The sequence below is a fragment of the Camelus bactrianus genome, chromosome 34 (genome assembly GCF_048773025.1).
Source record: "Camelus bactrianus isolate YW-2024 breed Bactrian camel chromosome 34, ASM4877302v1, whole genome shotgun sequence".
Taxonomy (NCBI): domain Eukaryota; kingdom Metazoa; phylum Chordata; class Mammalia; order Artiodactyla; family Camelidae; genus Camelus; species Camelus bactrianus.
Genome location: NC_133572.1, coordinates 17,892,388 through 17,909,512, shown reverse-complemented (window position 1 = coordinate 17,909,512; position 17,125 = coordinate 17,892,388). Strand labels below are relative to the sequence as shown.

General features: G+C 42.4%; 1 protein-coding gene and 1 long non-coding RNA gene across 16 annotated transcripts in view; one reads left to right on the top strand and one right to left on the bottom strand.

Annotated features, from left to right (window-relative positions):
* The first annotated feature begins 1,154 nt into the window (after positions 1 to 1,154).
* PTHLH (parathyroid hormone like hormone) lies at positions 1,155 to 15,222 on the top strand. Of its 5 annotated transcripts, none has more exons than XM_074357382.1 (4): positions 1,155 to 1,309; positions 4,284 to 4,406; positions 10,206 to 10,628; positions 14,741 to 15,222. In XM_074357382.1, the coding sequence occupies exons 2-4, from the start codon at positions 4,306 to 4,308 to the stop codon at positions 14,748 to 14,750; spliced, it is 534 nt and encodes a 177-aa protein (XP_074213483.1). In that variant the 5' UTR covers positions 1,155 to 1,309; positions 4,284 to 4,305; the 3' UTR covers positions 14,751 to 15,222. The 5 variants fall into 5 exon arrangements, with proteins under 5 accessions (XP_074213483.1, XP_074213480.1, XP_010944899.3 ...); XM_074357379.1 differs by lacking the exon at positions 1,155 to 1,309 and adding an exon at positions 3,638 to 3,768; XM_010946597.3 differs by lacking the exon at positions 1,155 to 1,309 and adding an exon at positions 3,638 to 3,768 and having other exon boundaries at positions 10,206 to 10,652.
* Positions 10,659 to 17,125, bottom strand: part of LOC105062320 (uncharacterized) — a 98,989-nt gene continuing 92,522 nt past the window's right edge. For 10 of the 11 annotated variants that reach the window (XR_012503981.1, XR_012503976.1, XR_012503974.1 and 7 more), the window contains 3 exons: positions 14,611 to 14,790; positions 11,833 to 11,968; positions 10,659 to 11,738 (listed from right to left, as the gene is read on the bottom strand). This is a non-coding gene — a long non-coding RNA (uncharacterized LOC105062320). Of the gene's footprint in view, positions 14,791 to 17,125 lie in introns of all 11 variants that reach the window. The other variant, XR_006721886.2, reaches the window with a different exon arrangement.

Sequence of the window (17,125 nt, the reverse complement as noted above, 5' to 3'; positions counted from 1 at the left end):
GTCTGGGCACTGCTCCCTGAGGCAGTGCCTCCAGTCCTCAGCAGCCAGTCCTGTTCCTGGACAGCCCCAGTTTTGAGTCCTGGTTTCATCTAAGTACAAAGAGAGTTAATAATAATAATGATGATAATGATAATAATAACAACACCTTTTCCTGCCCCTATTTGGGATTTAAAGGCATCATGTCCCCTTTTTTGCTACTTGAGGTCAGCTCTCAAGTCCCAGTTCAGGCAATGGTTCCAAGTGACTTGAACCATGTTCTCATGTAATCAAATGATAACTTTACTTGAACTAATTATGCAAACTTCTCTACATAAACAAAAGTTTTGGAGAAGAGAAGGGATGAGTTTGTTGTTTGGTTTCATGGGATTTTAGAGCCACAGATTGGCAAATGTTAAATCTAGATGCTTGTTGGTAATAAGATAAGGGAATTTCTGGGCCCAGGCGCACTGTTTAAAGAGCTATAGGTACTTTTCTTCATTTGTATGTTTATTTGTTGGCTTGTTGTTTGAGTTGAAGAGGGGAAAAGAGAGAACAATGAGAGAGTTAAACATAAATGCTAGGGGTTTTTCTTTTTCTTTTTCTTTTTCTTAAGTGGCAAAAGGAGATATCCCTGGAGATAGGTATCAGCTGGTTATGCAAACATTTAAGAGTAAAAGTACACTTAAAAATTTAGAACATCTCTTACTAAAATTGGGAAAAAATGCTGCCATTGGGGTTGGGAAGATGGAAATGTGGGGCTTGCTCATGGGCTAGGCATCCATGTAGGTGTGGACCTCACAATGCTAAACTGTCATCACATGGAAAGACTTCAGATTAAAGGAAGGCGTTCAGTCTTCCTATTTGCTAAGGTGCCTTTATGTGATAGCAAGGCCTAAGCAAACATTCAGGCTCTGTTGGCACTTTTTCTATTCTTAAGCTTTAAAAAAAAAAAAAAACCCTCCTAGTGTGGAGTCATCTCATTTGTAGTCATGTGTTCTCAGCATCATCACGGAGGTTGCTCAGTTAATTGGGAGCTAACATATGATGTCAGAAAACAGCCTTTTCAGAAAGGTATATATTGAGGGTATATTTGAGGAGAATTTCTACTGAAAGTAACAAGCAGGGCAGCTTAAAAGAGGTACCTGCTTTCTAATAATTGCCTTGGGTGGAAACAGAAAGGCTCCTTACAGGAAATTTTTAATTCATTTAAGACTTAATTTTACTTTTTTTTGAAGAGCAACAACCAAAAAAATTATTTCTGGAAGAGGCTGCTGAGAAGATCTCCCTCCTTTGGCCAGAAGAGCAGAGAAGATTATAAATCAAGGAAAAGGTGAAGTAATAAATTAGGAGGAAAGCTTAGGTATTCCAAGTATATAAAGACTATTTATTTTTCCTGTGTCTATATTTTCTCTTTTTGTGGAGGAGAGGAAATTCTAAAAATATCTGATAGATGTTTTGCCATTAACACCAGAAAAGTGTGTGGGGGAAAAAGAACGGGTGGGGGGGTATAGAAAGGGGTTGATTTTGTTTAATTAGTAGAAAAAGCAACATAAATCAAAGCAGTCTATTGAGGCCAGTCTTTAATTTGTTCTGAGAGTATAATGAATTTATTTACAGTGTAAGTGATTTAATATTTTCAATCTGATTTTTGTTTCAACCTTTTATTGGGGGAGGGTTGACTTTTTAAAGCCTGGGTAGCTTGAAACTTGGCTAAGTACCTTCGGGTTTTTTATTGTGGAAGCAAATATTATCATTTTAATGTTAAACAACTTGCAAGTATTAAATGGCCCGTTTGTGATTTACTTTTTTTACAGATTTCCCCTGCAGATCTAACGATTGCATTAAGGCTTCTGTGTCTTTTTGGAAAGAATTTATTATAAACCAGAAAGTGTTAGCGGTTCAAAGATTAACATTTCTGAGTGCTGATACTTTGTCTTTTCATGCCATGCAAACAGGTCTAACATTTAGAAATCCTTAAACGTTCAAGGGAAGTTGTGGAAATTCCCAGATTTTTTTTAAGTAGGAGGAAGCCAAGTTTTTTTTTTTTAAATAAGTGTGAAGTTTAAAGTAATCAAATGGGAAAGATAGGAGTTTCTGAGAAGAGCTGACACCCTTCCAGACTAAGCAGCAAAACGTTAGTTGAAGCTAGTTAGCTAGCAGTTAACGACGGGGAAAGGGAGCCGAGATGAGCGAGGGTCGGTGAGAGGGCGCTATTTCACCCAACCTTGGTATGAAATCTGCGGAACATCAGCCAGAAAGCCAGGCTTGATAAAGGTCAGGCTCCCTTAATCATCTCACATCTCGTAATCACACTAGCCTTCTACAGAGTATTGAAACCTTGCAGGCGGATTGTCTGTCTAGAAGACAAACATGGCTTGAATGCTTCCCAACCACCCGCGTTCATTTCAGAAAGATAGAGGAGCCCGCTGGGCGGGCGTTCACATCCGCTGCAAGCCCTCCCTAGACGACACTGCCCAGTAATTCGGAGCAGCCTTTCTTCCCCGCCCAACAGTTTGGGAAGAACCCCTGCTTTCCCTTCGCTTCTCCGAAGCAGAGAGATAGATCCGCGGTATATGCAGGCTGAAGCGACACGGCTAGAGTCATCCCAGAATATGTAACAGGGGAATTGGGGGCCGGGTGGGGCGGGCGACAGAGAAGGTTGTCGGGGGAAAGGGTGGGTTAGACTCCTGTCGGTGGGCAAAAGGGCCGCGTGCGCTCCCCAGGAGTGTGGCTCCCCCTTCGCAATTCACAAGGGGGTCTCCATCCTGTGCGCGGGTTTTCTTGGACGAGTTCCAGATGTCCTCAGCTGTTCTGAGACAGCAAGAAATGCCATCTCGACCTAAAGTCTGAAACCGTTTTTACTCTTCTAAACTAAGGGTTCCCCCCTCCCCCAGCCGACGCTCCCCGCTCATCCTGTCCCAGGAAGGGGCTAGGGAGGAGGGTTGCCATCACGCTCCCCGAGCTCCCAAGAGGGCTTAGGGCTCCTAAAAGGCACTGGCAAGTGGCCCACGACCTCCCCGCCGAAGATGCCGGGCGCCCGGCTCTCCGCCCCGGCTCCTCGGCCTCTTCCTTGCTAACCGCCCCCGGCGGCCTGGGCGCCCGCGCGTCCCGAGGGACTGGGCTGCAGCGGCGCGCCGGGGGTCGTGGCTCCCGGGCCGGTCCGCACGCCCTCTGGGACTCGGCTCGCAGATCCGCCGCGCGGTCCGGGACCGGAGGGGCCCGGCGGGAACTCGCGGATCCGCCCACGCCCCCGGCCGGGGGATAGCTCGGCGGGGCCGCAGCTCTGGGGTGGGGCTCGGCGGAGCTCCGGGCAGCGCCGGGGGCGGCGGAGCTGGGGGGGGGTGGGGATGGGGGGGTGGCTCCCCGCCGCTCGCCGGACGTTCCCAGCTCGGGGCTCCCCTCCGCTGGCTGCGGCCGCGCGGGGCCCGCTCGGGCCGCCCGTCGCCGCCCCCGCCCCCCGCGCGCCCGCGCCCTCACTCGCCCCGCGCGCGTTCCTAGGGCGCCACCTCTTTGCGACTCGCTCACTTCTCCGGCAGGTTTGCCTGCGAGCGTGTGAACATTCCTCTGCTCGACTTTCCACTCGCCTCCAACCTGCGCCGCCCGGCCGGCATGCCTCCCCGGCCGTGAAGCGGGGCCGCCGCCGCCCCTCCGCGCCGCTCTTAACCCGCCCTCGCTGCCACCTGGCCCTCCTGATCGACGACACACGCACTTGAAACTTGTTCTCAGGGTGTGTGGAATCAGCTTTCCGGAAGCAACCAGCCCACCAGAGGAGGCAGACAGACAGCTTAGGTATATATATGTGGGTCTCGCTGCAAGTGGCTCGGAAACAAGAGGGCCCAGTCCGCAAAGAGGCTGACTTCAGAGGGAGAAACTTTCTACTTTTTTAGGAGGAGGTTAGCCCTGCTCCCCGAACCCAGGAGAACTGCCGGCCAGATTGATCATATATTGCTATGCGAGACGTGTAAACACGCTGCTCATCACTGGTGCCTGTATAAAGCCATTTCATTTAGGTTATTATTTCAGAGGAAGCACCTCTGATTCTTTTTTTTTTTTCTTCTCTTCTCCTTTTCGGTCCCTTTTTGCCTGTGGGTTGGAAAAAAAAGCACAGTCGGAGTAGTTGGTTCCTAAATAAGTAAGTGCTCAGCGGCTGCAGACAAAGTTTTTTCTTCTTCTTCTTTGCAACTTGGGAGATGCCCTTGAAGCTGAAGGGGCTATTTGAGAGCCGGCTGGAGGGGGAGGCAGGGGAGTGCGGGGAGATGGAGATGCAGCACTGACGCTTTGGGCCCCTTTCCTTTCCGTCGCAGGTCCCCAGAGCTAGAGGATACGATGCTGTGGAGGCTGGTTCAGCAGTGGAGCGTCGCGGTGTTCCTATTGAGCTACTCGGTGCCCTCCTGCGGGCGCTCGGTGGAGGAGCTCGGCCGCCGACTGTAAGTACCCGGTCCTCCCCCAGGGCGCGGGGTGAGGGATCGGGAGGCCAGTGGGAGAGGGCACCAGGCTGGGGCGCTGCCGAGGGCTCGCCGCGGTCACTGATGCGCCTCGCCCGGGTTAGCGAGCGGAGAGATCCGCTACCTGCCCGGGGCTGAGTCCGGGTCCTCGATCCCGGCGGGAGAACTGGTTGAACGTCAAGGGAAGACAGGCACATTATATGTGTTTCCAAGCGAGGGAGCATTTTCCAGAATCTCTTCTAGGCAAAGATCCTCTGCCTCTAGGGAAAGAAAAAGGTACTTTCAGGACCTGGGAAGATTTTGAAACCGTGAGGATTCCAAGGGGCTTAGATCTAACGCACAGGGAGCTGAGGGATCCCGGCGTCAGACGCCTGGGTGCACTTGCATACGTGCATACTGAATGTGGGTGGCAGATTCTGTGTGAAAAGCAAAAACTTTGCGTCTAATTTTATTATGAATGACATAACTTTAAGCATATAAAACGGACCACATTACATAATGTAGGCATATTATATAATGAAGTAGTAACAACGTTGCCATGGCACCGCTCCAACGTTGGTATTGATACAGTTCAAGAACGTCTGATTCCAAAGTGAGTATTGGGTGTGGAAACTTTTTTCCGCTTGGAATGATTGCTAACAGTTCTTGAATCTGGAGTCAAATATTTGCATTGTAGACTGAATACTTGTATCTTGGCATTTCCATTTTGGTGATACTTTAAGGAAAATTTTGACTTTAAAAATAATCATACATCAGAGCACGTCGGAGAAATAACACCATGCTGTAAGACTGAAAAGTTGTAAGAGTGGTGGTGTAACACTGCCTTAAGAATCTGTTGGACCTAGCAGTTTATGCATGTGTGTAATCCCGTCCTTGGGTCATCTTGAAGCTGCAGTCCCTGTGTTCAGGATGGGAAAATCATAAAGTTTGGGTACTGAGAGGAGTTTGCCTCTGGAGAAGGAAGCAAGGAGAACTTTTACACTAACAGTAAAAACAGCAGTATCTAATATTTACAATCAAGTTCCTGGTGTTTCCCTGTAAATTTCTGAGGGTGTACAAAGAGGCAATTTCTTATATGGGCCTTTGGTCTATTATTATTAAAGCAGAAAATCCTTAAGTGAAATTACTTTAGACATGTCTGAACCTTGGCACCAACGTGAAAATCTATTATGAATCTCCTAAGGCAAATTGTGTAGAACATTGTACTGAAGATAAAGGTGCTCTGTACTCTTCAAATCAACATTTTGCTGATGTATTTCTGGAGATTGTCTTCAGATTTTTCCGTTCATTTTGAGACTTGTATTTAATTCAATTATGTAAAATCTATATGTAAATATAGATGAAGTCTAAATTTTTTAAAGCACACCTTAATACTGCATTTATGTGGCCAAGAAATACTGTCTTGGAACAGCGCCAATTTTTTTTCTTCGGAGTTACTTAGAAATATCTGTTTTCTCTTTTGAGAAACTGTAAATGGACCATGATTAAATCTACAGTTATGACATTAGAATAGTGCTAAGTTAGTCCTAAAGGCTATTTTTAACTCTTTCTTTGTGGCACCTTGCAAAATACACATCAGAAACCATTTAGCGGCCAGAGACTCTGTTATAGTTTTGTTTGTGGGTGAAATATAATATTGCAGTTAAACACTCACACTCAGCAGATGGTTATAAAACTACCACAAAACATTCTTATAGCTAATGGCTAATAGATCATTACATTACAGCCATGGTTTTTCAGAGAGGCTGAAATCATCAGTAGATAAAGATGTTTCATCAAATTATTACAGCCAACTGGAGTTTAAAATAGCAAGTCATTATTTTTGCATTATCGCCAAATAACAGTAAATGTTATGTGCTAGACAGAATATTCGTCTACTATTACAATAAATCAACCTAGTTTCTTGAAAGAAATTTTAACATATAATCAAATCATATGACTCTCCAATTACTTTTCACACCAAATATGAGGGAAACTGCTTTAGATGTTTTTTCTGACTAGGGGCTAACTTTTAAGGGAGAGGAAACTGTTACAACAAGAACACTTCCCAGGCTACGCAAAGGAGACAATACAGGTTGTAAATCTCCTGACCTGCGAATCCAAAAGACTTTAACAAATGAGGCTAGAGCTTGAGTAAAAGTTGGAAGCCTACGGACGTTCTTGTCCAGATGAACATGGCTGTTGGCAGGTGGCAATCTTTGTGCTTTAAGTTAAAGAAAGAACCCCAGCAGATTCGGAAACCTAAACCATCACTGACTGATTTGCTTGGGAGCCAGACTGGGTCTATTCCACTTAATGAAAAGCATAACTTTTAGCTGAGTCATTTGGGTTGGAAAGGACTTCTGGTGAGTCATCTTAACTCTAACACCCTAACCCTGACTCTTCCATGTACCACAGAACTTTTCTTAAACCCAGACTCCTTCCTTGGGAGGCTAGCATCAGCGCGAGTGCGGGCTGCCTCTTCCTGTGCCGAAAAAGGAATTCCCATCACTCCGGCTATTCCCTGTGTTCCTTGAGAGCTCCTTAGAAATTTAATCTTCTTCCCTGAAAACTCCCTTGAGAGTGATTTCTTTTTTAAGGCAAAAGAGCTGTATTTTGACCGAATTTAGAGTTATCTGTGTTAAGCATCTCCTCCATATTTTTGCATTTTTTTTTACAATAATCCAAGGAGACCATGAACATAGTGTACTTGTTTTTTCATGTTGGGTCTGTCATAAATGCCATGTGGACCATTGTGCTATGTAACGTTTGCAGGCATATAAAGTCATGGACTATCATTGAGGCCATATTTGCAACTTAAATACTTCAGAATTATCTAACTGAAAGGCTCCCTAATTAGAATTTATTGCCCACCGCCTGTGTATCTCTCATTTGTACATGCTAGTCATTTATCCTTATCTCAGCTAATGTCTTATTTTGAAAATAGATAGAACACTCTGTGCACCTTCTTGCTTGTTGACAATAAAGATACTATCATATTCCTGATCCTCTAATGCAGTTGCTCAATCAGAAATTCATTCTTCACAATATTTTACATGCAGAAGTCTTCAAAGTAGTAAGTAAATTATGTAATGGCATTTCAGATTTAGCATTTAAGAAAACTTATGTTTTGGGGGGAAGGGTACAGCTCAAGTGGTAGAGCACATGCTTAGCATGCACGAGGTCCTGGGTTCAATCCCCAGTACCTCCTGTAAAAATAAATAAACTTAATTACCTACCCCCATCAAAAAAAAAAATACAAAAAGAAAACTTATGTTTCCAAATATATTAATAATTACCCCCTAAAGGCATCACCTCACGAGAGATGTACTGCCCTAAACTGGACACAGTGTGCCGGAGTGTAGGCTTTTTAATAAAACAGAAGGATGGAATGATCACTCCATTTCCCATGAGAACTACCCCGGGAAATTGCCGTGCTTGAGTTAGGAAGGCTCTGTGACTCACAGTTGACAGGCTCGCCAAGATGACAGGCACATACGCCAGTCAGAGGGGACATGAGCAATGGTGGCTTGATTGGAACAGACCAGCTATTAAAAGTTTTGGCTTTGAGTTAAGCTAGAATGGGCTGTATTATACATCTGTAGAGCAACACAGATGCATGGGTATCTGCCAGGGATTGAGAAAATAGAAAAAGCTCCAAATCATACAAAGGATCACTGCTTAAGAACTTCTTTTTTAATGTGACATATTTTGCTAGGAGATTATTAAACTGCACTACTTATGAAATATGCACGTATACCCATCCTGTTCTTTTAAAATGTTATTAGCTGGTATAATATATTGTAGCAAAGCCTCAAATTTGTACCTTATTAGAAGTTCCCAGGATACTAACTATGGCCACAAATTAAGTGAATACTAATCTTGTCACATGTGGCACCTTCAAAAAGGAAGAGAGACTCCTTCATGCCTCATTTAAACCAGGCTCCTGTTAAATTCCTTTCCATTAAGTCATGTCTTTCTTGAACCAGCTACATGGCTTAAAGTCAATGCACACACTGAGATGCTGAAAGGAAGCTGGTAGTCAGGCCATAAGGTTCAGAGAAAGAATGCTGGTGTTTTCGTGTCTTACCCTTTTTTGACTCACAATATAACTAGACCATCTCTCATTCCCCCGGTGCTAATCCGATCTCTGCAAATCCTGGTTCTTGATTTTGGTGATCAAAGTGTACTTCCTGGGGCAATAAGATTGGTCTTCAAGGAAACCAGGCAGTTGCTGTCCATTCGCCCATTGCCATGGTTCGCACCGCAGGCTCTTTACTCCCTGCCCTTCCCTTCTTGTTTTCTCAACATACAATTCAGCTTCAGCAAGAGAAAAGGTCGAGGAAGTTGAAAAACAATCTTGGTTTTTAGAATCAGAAGCCTTTGTTTTTGGAGCCCTGGTTTTGCCTGTTTCCATCTTGTACGTAAGTCTGAGGGCTTTAACCTCTCTGAACCTCACTTCCGCCATCTTTGAAATGTATTATTGTCACATTTCTCGGGGGAGTTAAAGAAGTTGTATTAATGAAGGTAAGAAGAGGCCAGATAAACCCATCACGGTGTCAGGGAAGTGAGACTTCGTGACATGTAGCTCTGGGAAGTACCTTCAGATTCTTTTGAAAGTGAGCCACTTGGAGGGTTATTTCGGGGGTAGAAATTGGATTTAGGTGAAGCATAGTTGAAGCAGGCATAATATGACTAATGAATGTATGTAATCCTTAAATGTGGTTAATAAGGACACACAGAATAATAAAAGCATACACGAATGGACATTTAAGCAAGAGTCAGGGTGTCATCTAAAAGGATTGGCAGAGAATTCGTTTATTCTTTTTCACTACATTTTCATTAGAGTGTTGTTGTTTAAATAGAAAAATCAGTTCATATTTGTTCCTAGAGGTATTTTTAAGCCAAAGAGTAAGCAGAAAAGTGAATTTCTCAATTCAGAACCAGGGATAATAAATACCTTCTGAAATTTTAAATTTAAAAAGAAAGATGCACAGATAAAATAGAACGATCTCACTTAATTTAAACACCCAAAGAAAGCCGTTTTAAAGAGACCACCCACCACTTTATAGAAAAATATTCATGCTCTGACAGTTAGCCTTCAAATACAGGTTCTCGGTAGCCCATAGTCTAATATCAATCATGTTCAAGTTCAGTCTGTTTGTCAGGTGGTTTCCTAGACAGGAATCACTGTTCACTTCATCCTTCAGTCTTTGTTTGCTTTTACTCAGGCTTGCTGTTCTTTGAGATTCAGTATTATTATTACTGAGGGTGGGGGGGTGGGGGGGCACAGTACGTCTGCGTGCACACGGGCTCCTGCACAGGTGTGCTTGGGGCGAGTCCTCAGGTGAAATCAGCCACCTTTTTATTTCCAGACTAAGACTTCTGGATTTATTTCCCCAGCACAACTCTGAAAAACACAAAAAGAAGCCCAGGGGTTCCTGTCCGTTTCTTTGAATAACTGAATCATAATATTTTAAATCGAGAACAGAGCATAGAAATCACTGAATCTGATCCTTTCCTTTTAAACAGATGAGGTCCTTGAGGCCCAAGAATGTCCTTGTTCTCACCAAGGTGACAGACCCAGAGAGAGGCAGAACTGGGACTCAAGGCTGGAGCCTCCGAAAGGCCGGCTCTTCCCTTCCCGCTCTCCCCTTCCCTGCTCAGCCAGCCTGCTGCCCCTTCCCCTTGTGCCCCATACCGGCCCAACTAGACAACTAAAGGGCTTTCCTCAAGTCTTTGTGGTCTCTACCAGCTACTAAAATGTCATTGTTTCCTTCTTCTGCTCTTTTTCCCTTAAAGCAAAAGAGCGGTGTCTGAACACCAGCTCCTCCATGACAAGGGGAAATCCATCCAAGATTTACGGCGACGATTCTTCCTTCACCACCTGATCGCAGAAATCCACACAGCTGAAATCAGAGCTACCTCTGAGGTTTCCCCCAACTCCAAGCCTGCTCCCAACACGAAGAACCACCCCGTCCGATTTGGGTCTGACGATGAGGGCAGATACCTAACTCAGGAAACCAACAAGGTGGAGACGTACAAAGAGCAGCCACTGAAGACACCCGGCAAGAAAAAGAAAGGCAAGCCTGGAAAACGCAAGGAGCAGGAGAAGAAGAAGCGGAGAACTCGCTCGGCCTGGCTGACCTCGGGCGTGGCTGGGAGCAGGCTGGAGGGGGACCACGTGTCTGACATCTCCGGGACATCGCTGGAGCTCGATTCACGGTAACCGGCTTCCAGGGCCCGTAGGTGAGGACACCCTCTTTCGTGTCCTCAGATGGGATGTGTAGCCTCCATTCTGCCCTGGTTGGGACAAACCCAGCATTTCTTCTCTTTCTGTCTCTCTATCAGTCACTCCATCATTTACAAGCTTACAAAGCCAAGATGGCTCAGAATATTGCCTGCCTTAAAGCAGGGTGCTCCTAACTCCTTAACACACAGGGGTTAATCACCCGCTTCCTTCTCCACCATTACACCCCAACACCGATCCTTTAATACCTACTAAATCATTTTAAATTTCACTCAAGCTTTAGGAGCTAGTGACCACTTCATCATTTGTTAGAGAAGTATATTTATTCCCCAACTCTCACACCATGTCAAACTTTAGTTTTTCTTTTCTTTTTCTTTTTTTTTTTCATCTCAAGAGAGAACACAGAAGACTTTGCTACAATCTACAAACACTACAGAAAAATATCTTTACCAAAAACAATTCTGAGCCATTCAGATTTTTTATTTAATTAAGTTTATTGAATTCAATTTTACATTTATTTTCATTTAAATAAATTAAAATGGTTAAGCACATGCTTTCCATTTATTTAATTAAATTGAACTCTGGTTTCTACCAGTTCAAGAAAGAAAATCATGATTTCTAAAAAATGTTAAGTATAGATTTGGGAAGGATATAAGTTTTTCTCACGTATCTATCTGTCCACTGGCAAGTTGAAATACTTTTTCTAGGGTATTGTAGGGGGAACAATAAAACCACATCCATGTGGCTTGTTTATCCTTACCTCACGGATGCTCACATTCACGGACTTTGGGGCTATATACCTCAAGTTCAAGTCCTGGGACTAAACTTATTAAAATTCACAATCTTGAGCAAGTTACTTGGTCTTTCTAAGACTGACTTTCCTTTCCTGTGAAATGAAGATATTGCTTATACCAACCTCATTGGGTTGAGTGAAGATTAAATGATATTACACAGGTTAAATGCCTGTCATAGCGAAGACACTCAGTAAATTGCAACTTATTATCATTTTGGTGCTTTTAGATCCCATTCTGGTTGTACCATCCATCCATCCATCCATCCATCTCTCAGTTTAGGTATGTGTGTTTCTGTGAGGCAAAAAAAGAGGCAAACATCAATCTCACTTTGTAACACAGAAAACCAAGACCTCCCACAGTTAAAGGAACTGAGCAGACCCGGGACCTGGGGTAGGCAGTCCTCAGCACTGGGTTTCTTTGGCTTCTTGACACTCAGGCCCGCCCTATGTCAGTGCCGCTCTGCGCACGTGCATTTCCACTGGTAGGATCTGTTTTGTTTCTTACTTTTCAGTGCAGCACTTCTGTGGGGGTTTGAGAGAAAGAGGAAAACAACACAAGGATGCATAACACGCAGCTAATGAGCTCATTATCAATCCTTCCTCTGACTGGTAGAGAGAGGATTACAGCGTGGTGTTTCAAAGGGGATTTTGATCCCATTTATCATCACCACATCTCTCTTTGAATTTAGTTGACAAAACCCGTCAGGAGATAGCATATAAACTGACAATTATACTGGCTAGGTGGTACAGCTTCAGTATTCAGTGAGCACTAGAGAAATCTTTAGCACAGTGAATGGCTCATTGTCTGAATACCTAAAGGATCTATAAGGGGTAACAAGCCCTGTAAATCTTGGCTGAATGCACATATTCAGCATATTTTAAAATACAATCCTAATTGTACATAGTTATAACTAATGCAAGGGCTTTGCTTCATTACCAAAGCCTGCTTTTATCAACTTTATATATGTAGTATATATATTATGTGTAAGTTATAAAAACAGAAGTAGAAATATGTTTTAATGAATTCTATTCATTTAAAATTTGCAGTGCTCTTCAGTATCAGGAGAAATGAAAGCCAGCACTCATCAATTCTTACCCCAGAGCCATCTCTAAGTTAAAGTAGATTGAGCGAAACTGAGGCAGCGCCCTCATCAGATCCAGACCTAGGACTGAGAGAAGCGGCGAATTCTGCTTCTGTTTGCTCATCCCTGGTTCTAAGGGACGTTCATGGAAAGCGCTGTTTGGCAGCCAGATGCTGGCATTTCCCCAGTACAGCCCAACCAGAGGTGCAGGGAGGAGTGGGGAAATTCAGGAGTGTATTGATGAGAATACATGGAGCATGCCAATTTCGTAAGCCAAATAGGACCTTTTCAGAATAACTCTTCTGAAGTTGTATACACAACCAGCCTCTTATTAATGTCCTCCGTTTGGTCTCTGTGCATCATGATCCGACAACCTGAGAGGTCTGATGATGTGGCAAGCATGAACTTTATGGTAATACAGGTAGTATTTCTTAAAAGACACTGTTGTCCTGATACTAACTGGCTCCTCTCACATGAACCCTTCAGGGGGAAATACGTGGCTTTACATTTTTTTTTTGGAAATTAACATTTTGGAATTTTTGGTGTTGCAAATGGGATGTCCAGATACAGGAGGACTCACTTAATTGAGACGATGTATTTTTGCCTTGGTAAACACTGACTTAGAAATAATATAACAGCTTTTCAGTACTCAAAAGAGCCCAGACTCTGAAGCATTGTCATACTCACATGGATGATAAACATATGCATTTGTTTTGGGTCATGGTGTATGTTTTACCTGGCTGTTCCATACATGCCTCTGTTAAAGGGAAACCAGGGGGAAGAGTAACAAGCAAACTGGCTGGGCAGGGCGACATATAATTAGAAGACCTCTTCCTGGGTCCTTTAATTTATTTCCTTTGCCTCTCCTACTGAGGAAATAACTGTTCAAAAGACTCTGCATCCCCTCCTTGCTTGTGTCTTTCATAGACTCGATTCATTAAATACCATTTCATACAAAAACATCTTAAAATCGGTACTGAGTTTGACATTTACCTCTTGGGCTGTATTCAAAACATCCATCCATAGCCACTCATCGTTTAAAATTTTAATCTTAAACTTTTTTTTTCCTTCGCAACTAGGAACTATTTTATAATCCAAACCATAACTATTGGTCAGTTCCTTAAGACATGAAAACACCCTGAATGCCCAGCTTGCTTTTCATTCTTCAAGCTGCCTATAAAATCCCTGAATGGTCGAGGGTTTGCTTTTTGGTAGGTCTCACGGCCATGTAAAACTTTGCCCCTAACTCTGGCTGTTAATGCAATGACACAGCCAATCAGACTCCTTTCCGTAGCTGTTTCCTGGACACCGGTGTGTATTCCCTGAAAGAGGCCACACAGAGGGACGAGAACAGGAGGAAGAAAACATCTCCACCCTTAAATCCTGTCATTACAGTGCCTAGAAGACAAGGTGTCAATCCCCAGCGGTAAATTCTGGATAATAAACACGGTGATGTGAAATGTTGCTATTTTGTACTTTTTAATTAATTGATTCTTATTCTTCAATTTAAAATAGGCTTTCCCAATTTCGAATGCAAGATCCATTCAAAATTGTATCTTAGTTTTGGCTTCAAAAGCTAAAATCCAATAATAGCTTCATTCATTCCTGTTTAAGGGTGGCTAAAGAAGGGCAGATGTCCTCCAATCATCAACCAAACATACTTTGTTTAGTTACACATCTTCCCAACATTTACTCCAAGTCACACACTCTACCTTCACAACAACCCATTGTCTTAGTGAGACATTGGCCAAACAAGAACCTGAAAAAAGCAACCTCTGCATCACCTGCGTAGGGCATGACTGGGGATAAACTTCTAAGCAAAGTGCCTTTAATGATGGATTGCACAGCCTTATTTCTGAATTCTCAGATTTGTGTGTCCCTTCTCATCCCAAACTTGCCAATTAGCAGCTTTGGAAAGTTCTCCAAGGGTCTCATTTTTCTGACATAGAATAATCAGAAATGCAGGCCCTTTTTTTTTTTTCTGCACTACATTGACTGTTTGATGGATTAAAGACTCTGCCTTTAGCCAAACTCTAGAGAGACAGGTGGATCCCACCGGCACCTCCTGCAGGAGATACTTACAAGAAGTGCCCTGAATCTCTTTCCACTGTGACTCTATGTTCCTTAACTTATAATCCTTTATTTTACGTCTCTTCCTTTGTAAGGAGAATTAACCTGTTTTCTCCTCTTCTTTCCCTTCTTTCTTTTGCAGGAGGCATTGAAATTTACAGCAGAGACCTTCAGAGGACGTATTGCAGGATTCTGTAATAGTGAACATATGGAAAGTATTAGAAATATTTATTGTCTGTAAATACTGTAAATGCATTGGAATAAAACTGTCTCCCCCATTGCTCTATGAAACTGCACATTGGTCATTGTGAATATTTTTTTTTTTTGCCAAGGCTAATCCAATTATTATTATCACATTTACCATAATTTATTTTGTCAACTGATGTATTTATTTTGTAAATGTATCTTGGTGCTGCTGAATTTCTATATTTTTTGTAACATAATGCACTTTAGATATACATATCAAGTATGTTGATAAATGACACAATAAAGTGTCTCTATTTTGTGGTTGATTTTAATGAATGCCTAAATATAATTACCCAAACTGATTTTCCTCTGTGCATGTAAAAATAGCAGTATTTTAAATTTGTAAAGAATGTCTAATAAAATATAATCTAAATTACATCATGATTCAGAAGGTGAATTATATACATATATACATATATCCTTTAAGATTTCTAGTAGAAGGAATATGATGTAATTTTTTAACTGTATTCGAATATGGTCTTAAGTTTAATATGTTTATATTGGTACAAATTCCAAAATGTTCATATTAGCTTTCAGTTTCAAAACCACTTAAAATATATTTTGTCCGAACTTTAAGTTCAGTTCGGTAGAATGGCTGAAATATCTAGACACCGTTTTATAAAGTACATCCAACTTGAAGCGAAGAGTGGAGAGGGCAGAAAAAAAGCAGAGAGAAATCAGGCGGAGAAATTTAAAGAAACTTATTCTAGAGAGTCGGCCAGAGCTTGAAAAATCGGGAGAGAGGCAGATCAGGAATTTTAAGGCCAGGGGTGATTTGAAGCAATGTAAAGTTTCATTTGAGAGGGTCTGCCCTTACATACTAGGCAGAAAAGAGCTACTGGAGCATTCTTCCTGTTAACATTTCCTGCCAGAGAAGGGAGAGAGACTCGGGCTTGGGACATGCGCAGCGACTCAAAACACCTTCACTGGTGAAGACCGCTTTCCCGTGGCATCCGGGTTGCAGGTTAGTTGCAGACGGCATGGGTGTGATGCCACGTGCAACCCTCTCCCCATTTTATGTATCATCCTAGTTTCTTGCTTCTATGCTAAGATGAAAACACAAACGTCTCCCTTCTCCAGAATCTTCTTCTTTGCAGCTTAGAACTCACCAGTAAAAACCCAACACAACAAAACAAAAAGCCTATGAATCAAGCAAGCACATATTTAGGAAGTACTTTGTTTGTGCTCAGTATAGTGTTAGGTATCTGTTAGATATTTGGGGCAGGCACAGGAAGCCAAATGCTGAATCCAAGACTCTCTCGTTACGGCAGGTAAATTATGCACACATCTACATGAAACAACTGAACGCTGTACGCAAGAAACTGAAATGATCCAAGATTCTAAGAAAATTTTAAAAGGGGTGGAAACACATAAGGAGAGACTAGGCTGAGTGCTTGTGAGGAGAATGATGTTTCTGGGAAGGCGGATCTAAGGCTGAACTTCTTCATATTTTCACTTGAGTCCCTTAGCCTTCAAAACAGGGCCCATCCTGCTATTTTGGGTAAGAATTTTGAACCTGTGTTCTTAAGCAAATACGAGAATTTGTGCTTAGCTTCACTTATGAATTTGTTGGATATGGTTTGTATGTCTAAGGAATATTCAGAAGTTAAGGCCAATACACTAAAACCCGTATAAAGCAACCAGCTTGGAGAGCCTTAAAACCAGATCTAACCACATTTTGCAAAACTCCATTCAAAACTCTAAATCTTAAGATTGCACCAAATCGTTATGCGTTGTTCACATGAAAAGTGTTTTTAAAACACTAGCTTGGTAAATACTTGGACACTGGAGCAAGGAAGCATCAGATTCAAGTCATCTTTAAGCTTTCATTCACAACTAGCCCATTCCTGAAAAGAAAAGGGGGAAGTGATACCAATTTTGACCAAAACATTATTAATGCAATTATTGCCTTTAGTCAAATCCTTGGTCTTCAAGCTGGGACAAAGAGTAAAATCATAGGATAAGGGATGGAATAGGAAGATGAAGGAAGCAAAAAAAAAAAATCTTTGGAAAAAAATGTCATTTTTTATGACATTGTTATTTCTATGAAAATAACTGAAATATACAATTTAAGATAATAAGTGGATGTAAATCAACTCTTAGCCAATTACAGTCTAAGTGACTATGGCTCATCCTTGACTTAAGTAATGTTTATAAAGCAGTAACAATTTAAATAAAGGCAGGATGGACTAAGTATTCTGGAATTAAGAAAATAAAACCTAATCTCTCTATTGCTTTCCTGAAGTTTTAACCAGACGGCAATCTGGTATTTAATTAGGTT

What these genes read in the sequence shown, in the direction of transcription:
- PTHLH (XM_074357382.1), top strand. Translation starts at nt 4,306, where the DNA reads ATGCTGTGGAGGCTGGTTCAGCAGTGGAGCGTCGCGGTGTTCCTATTG. An exon ending in GAGGAGCTCGGCCGCCGACT is followed by an intron (nt 4,407 to 10,205) that starts GTAAGTACCCGG and finishes TTTCCCTTAAAG; the next exon opens with CAAAAGAGCGGTGTCTGAAC.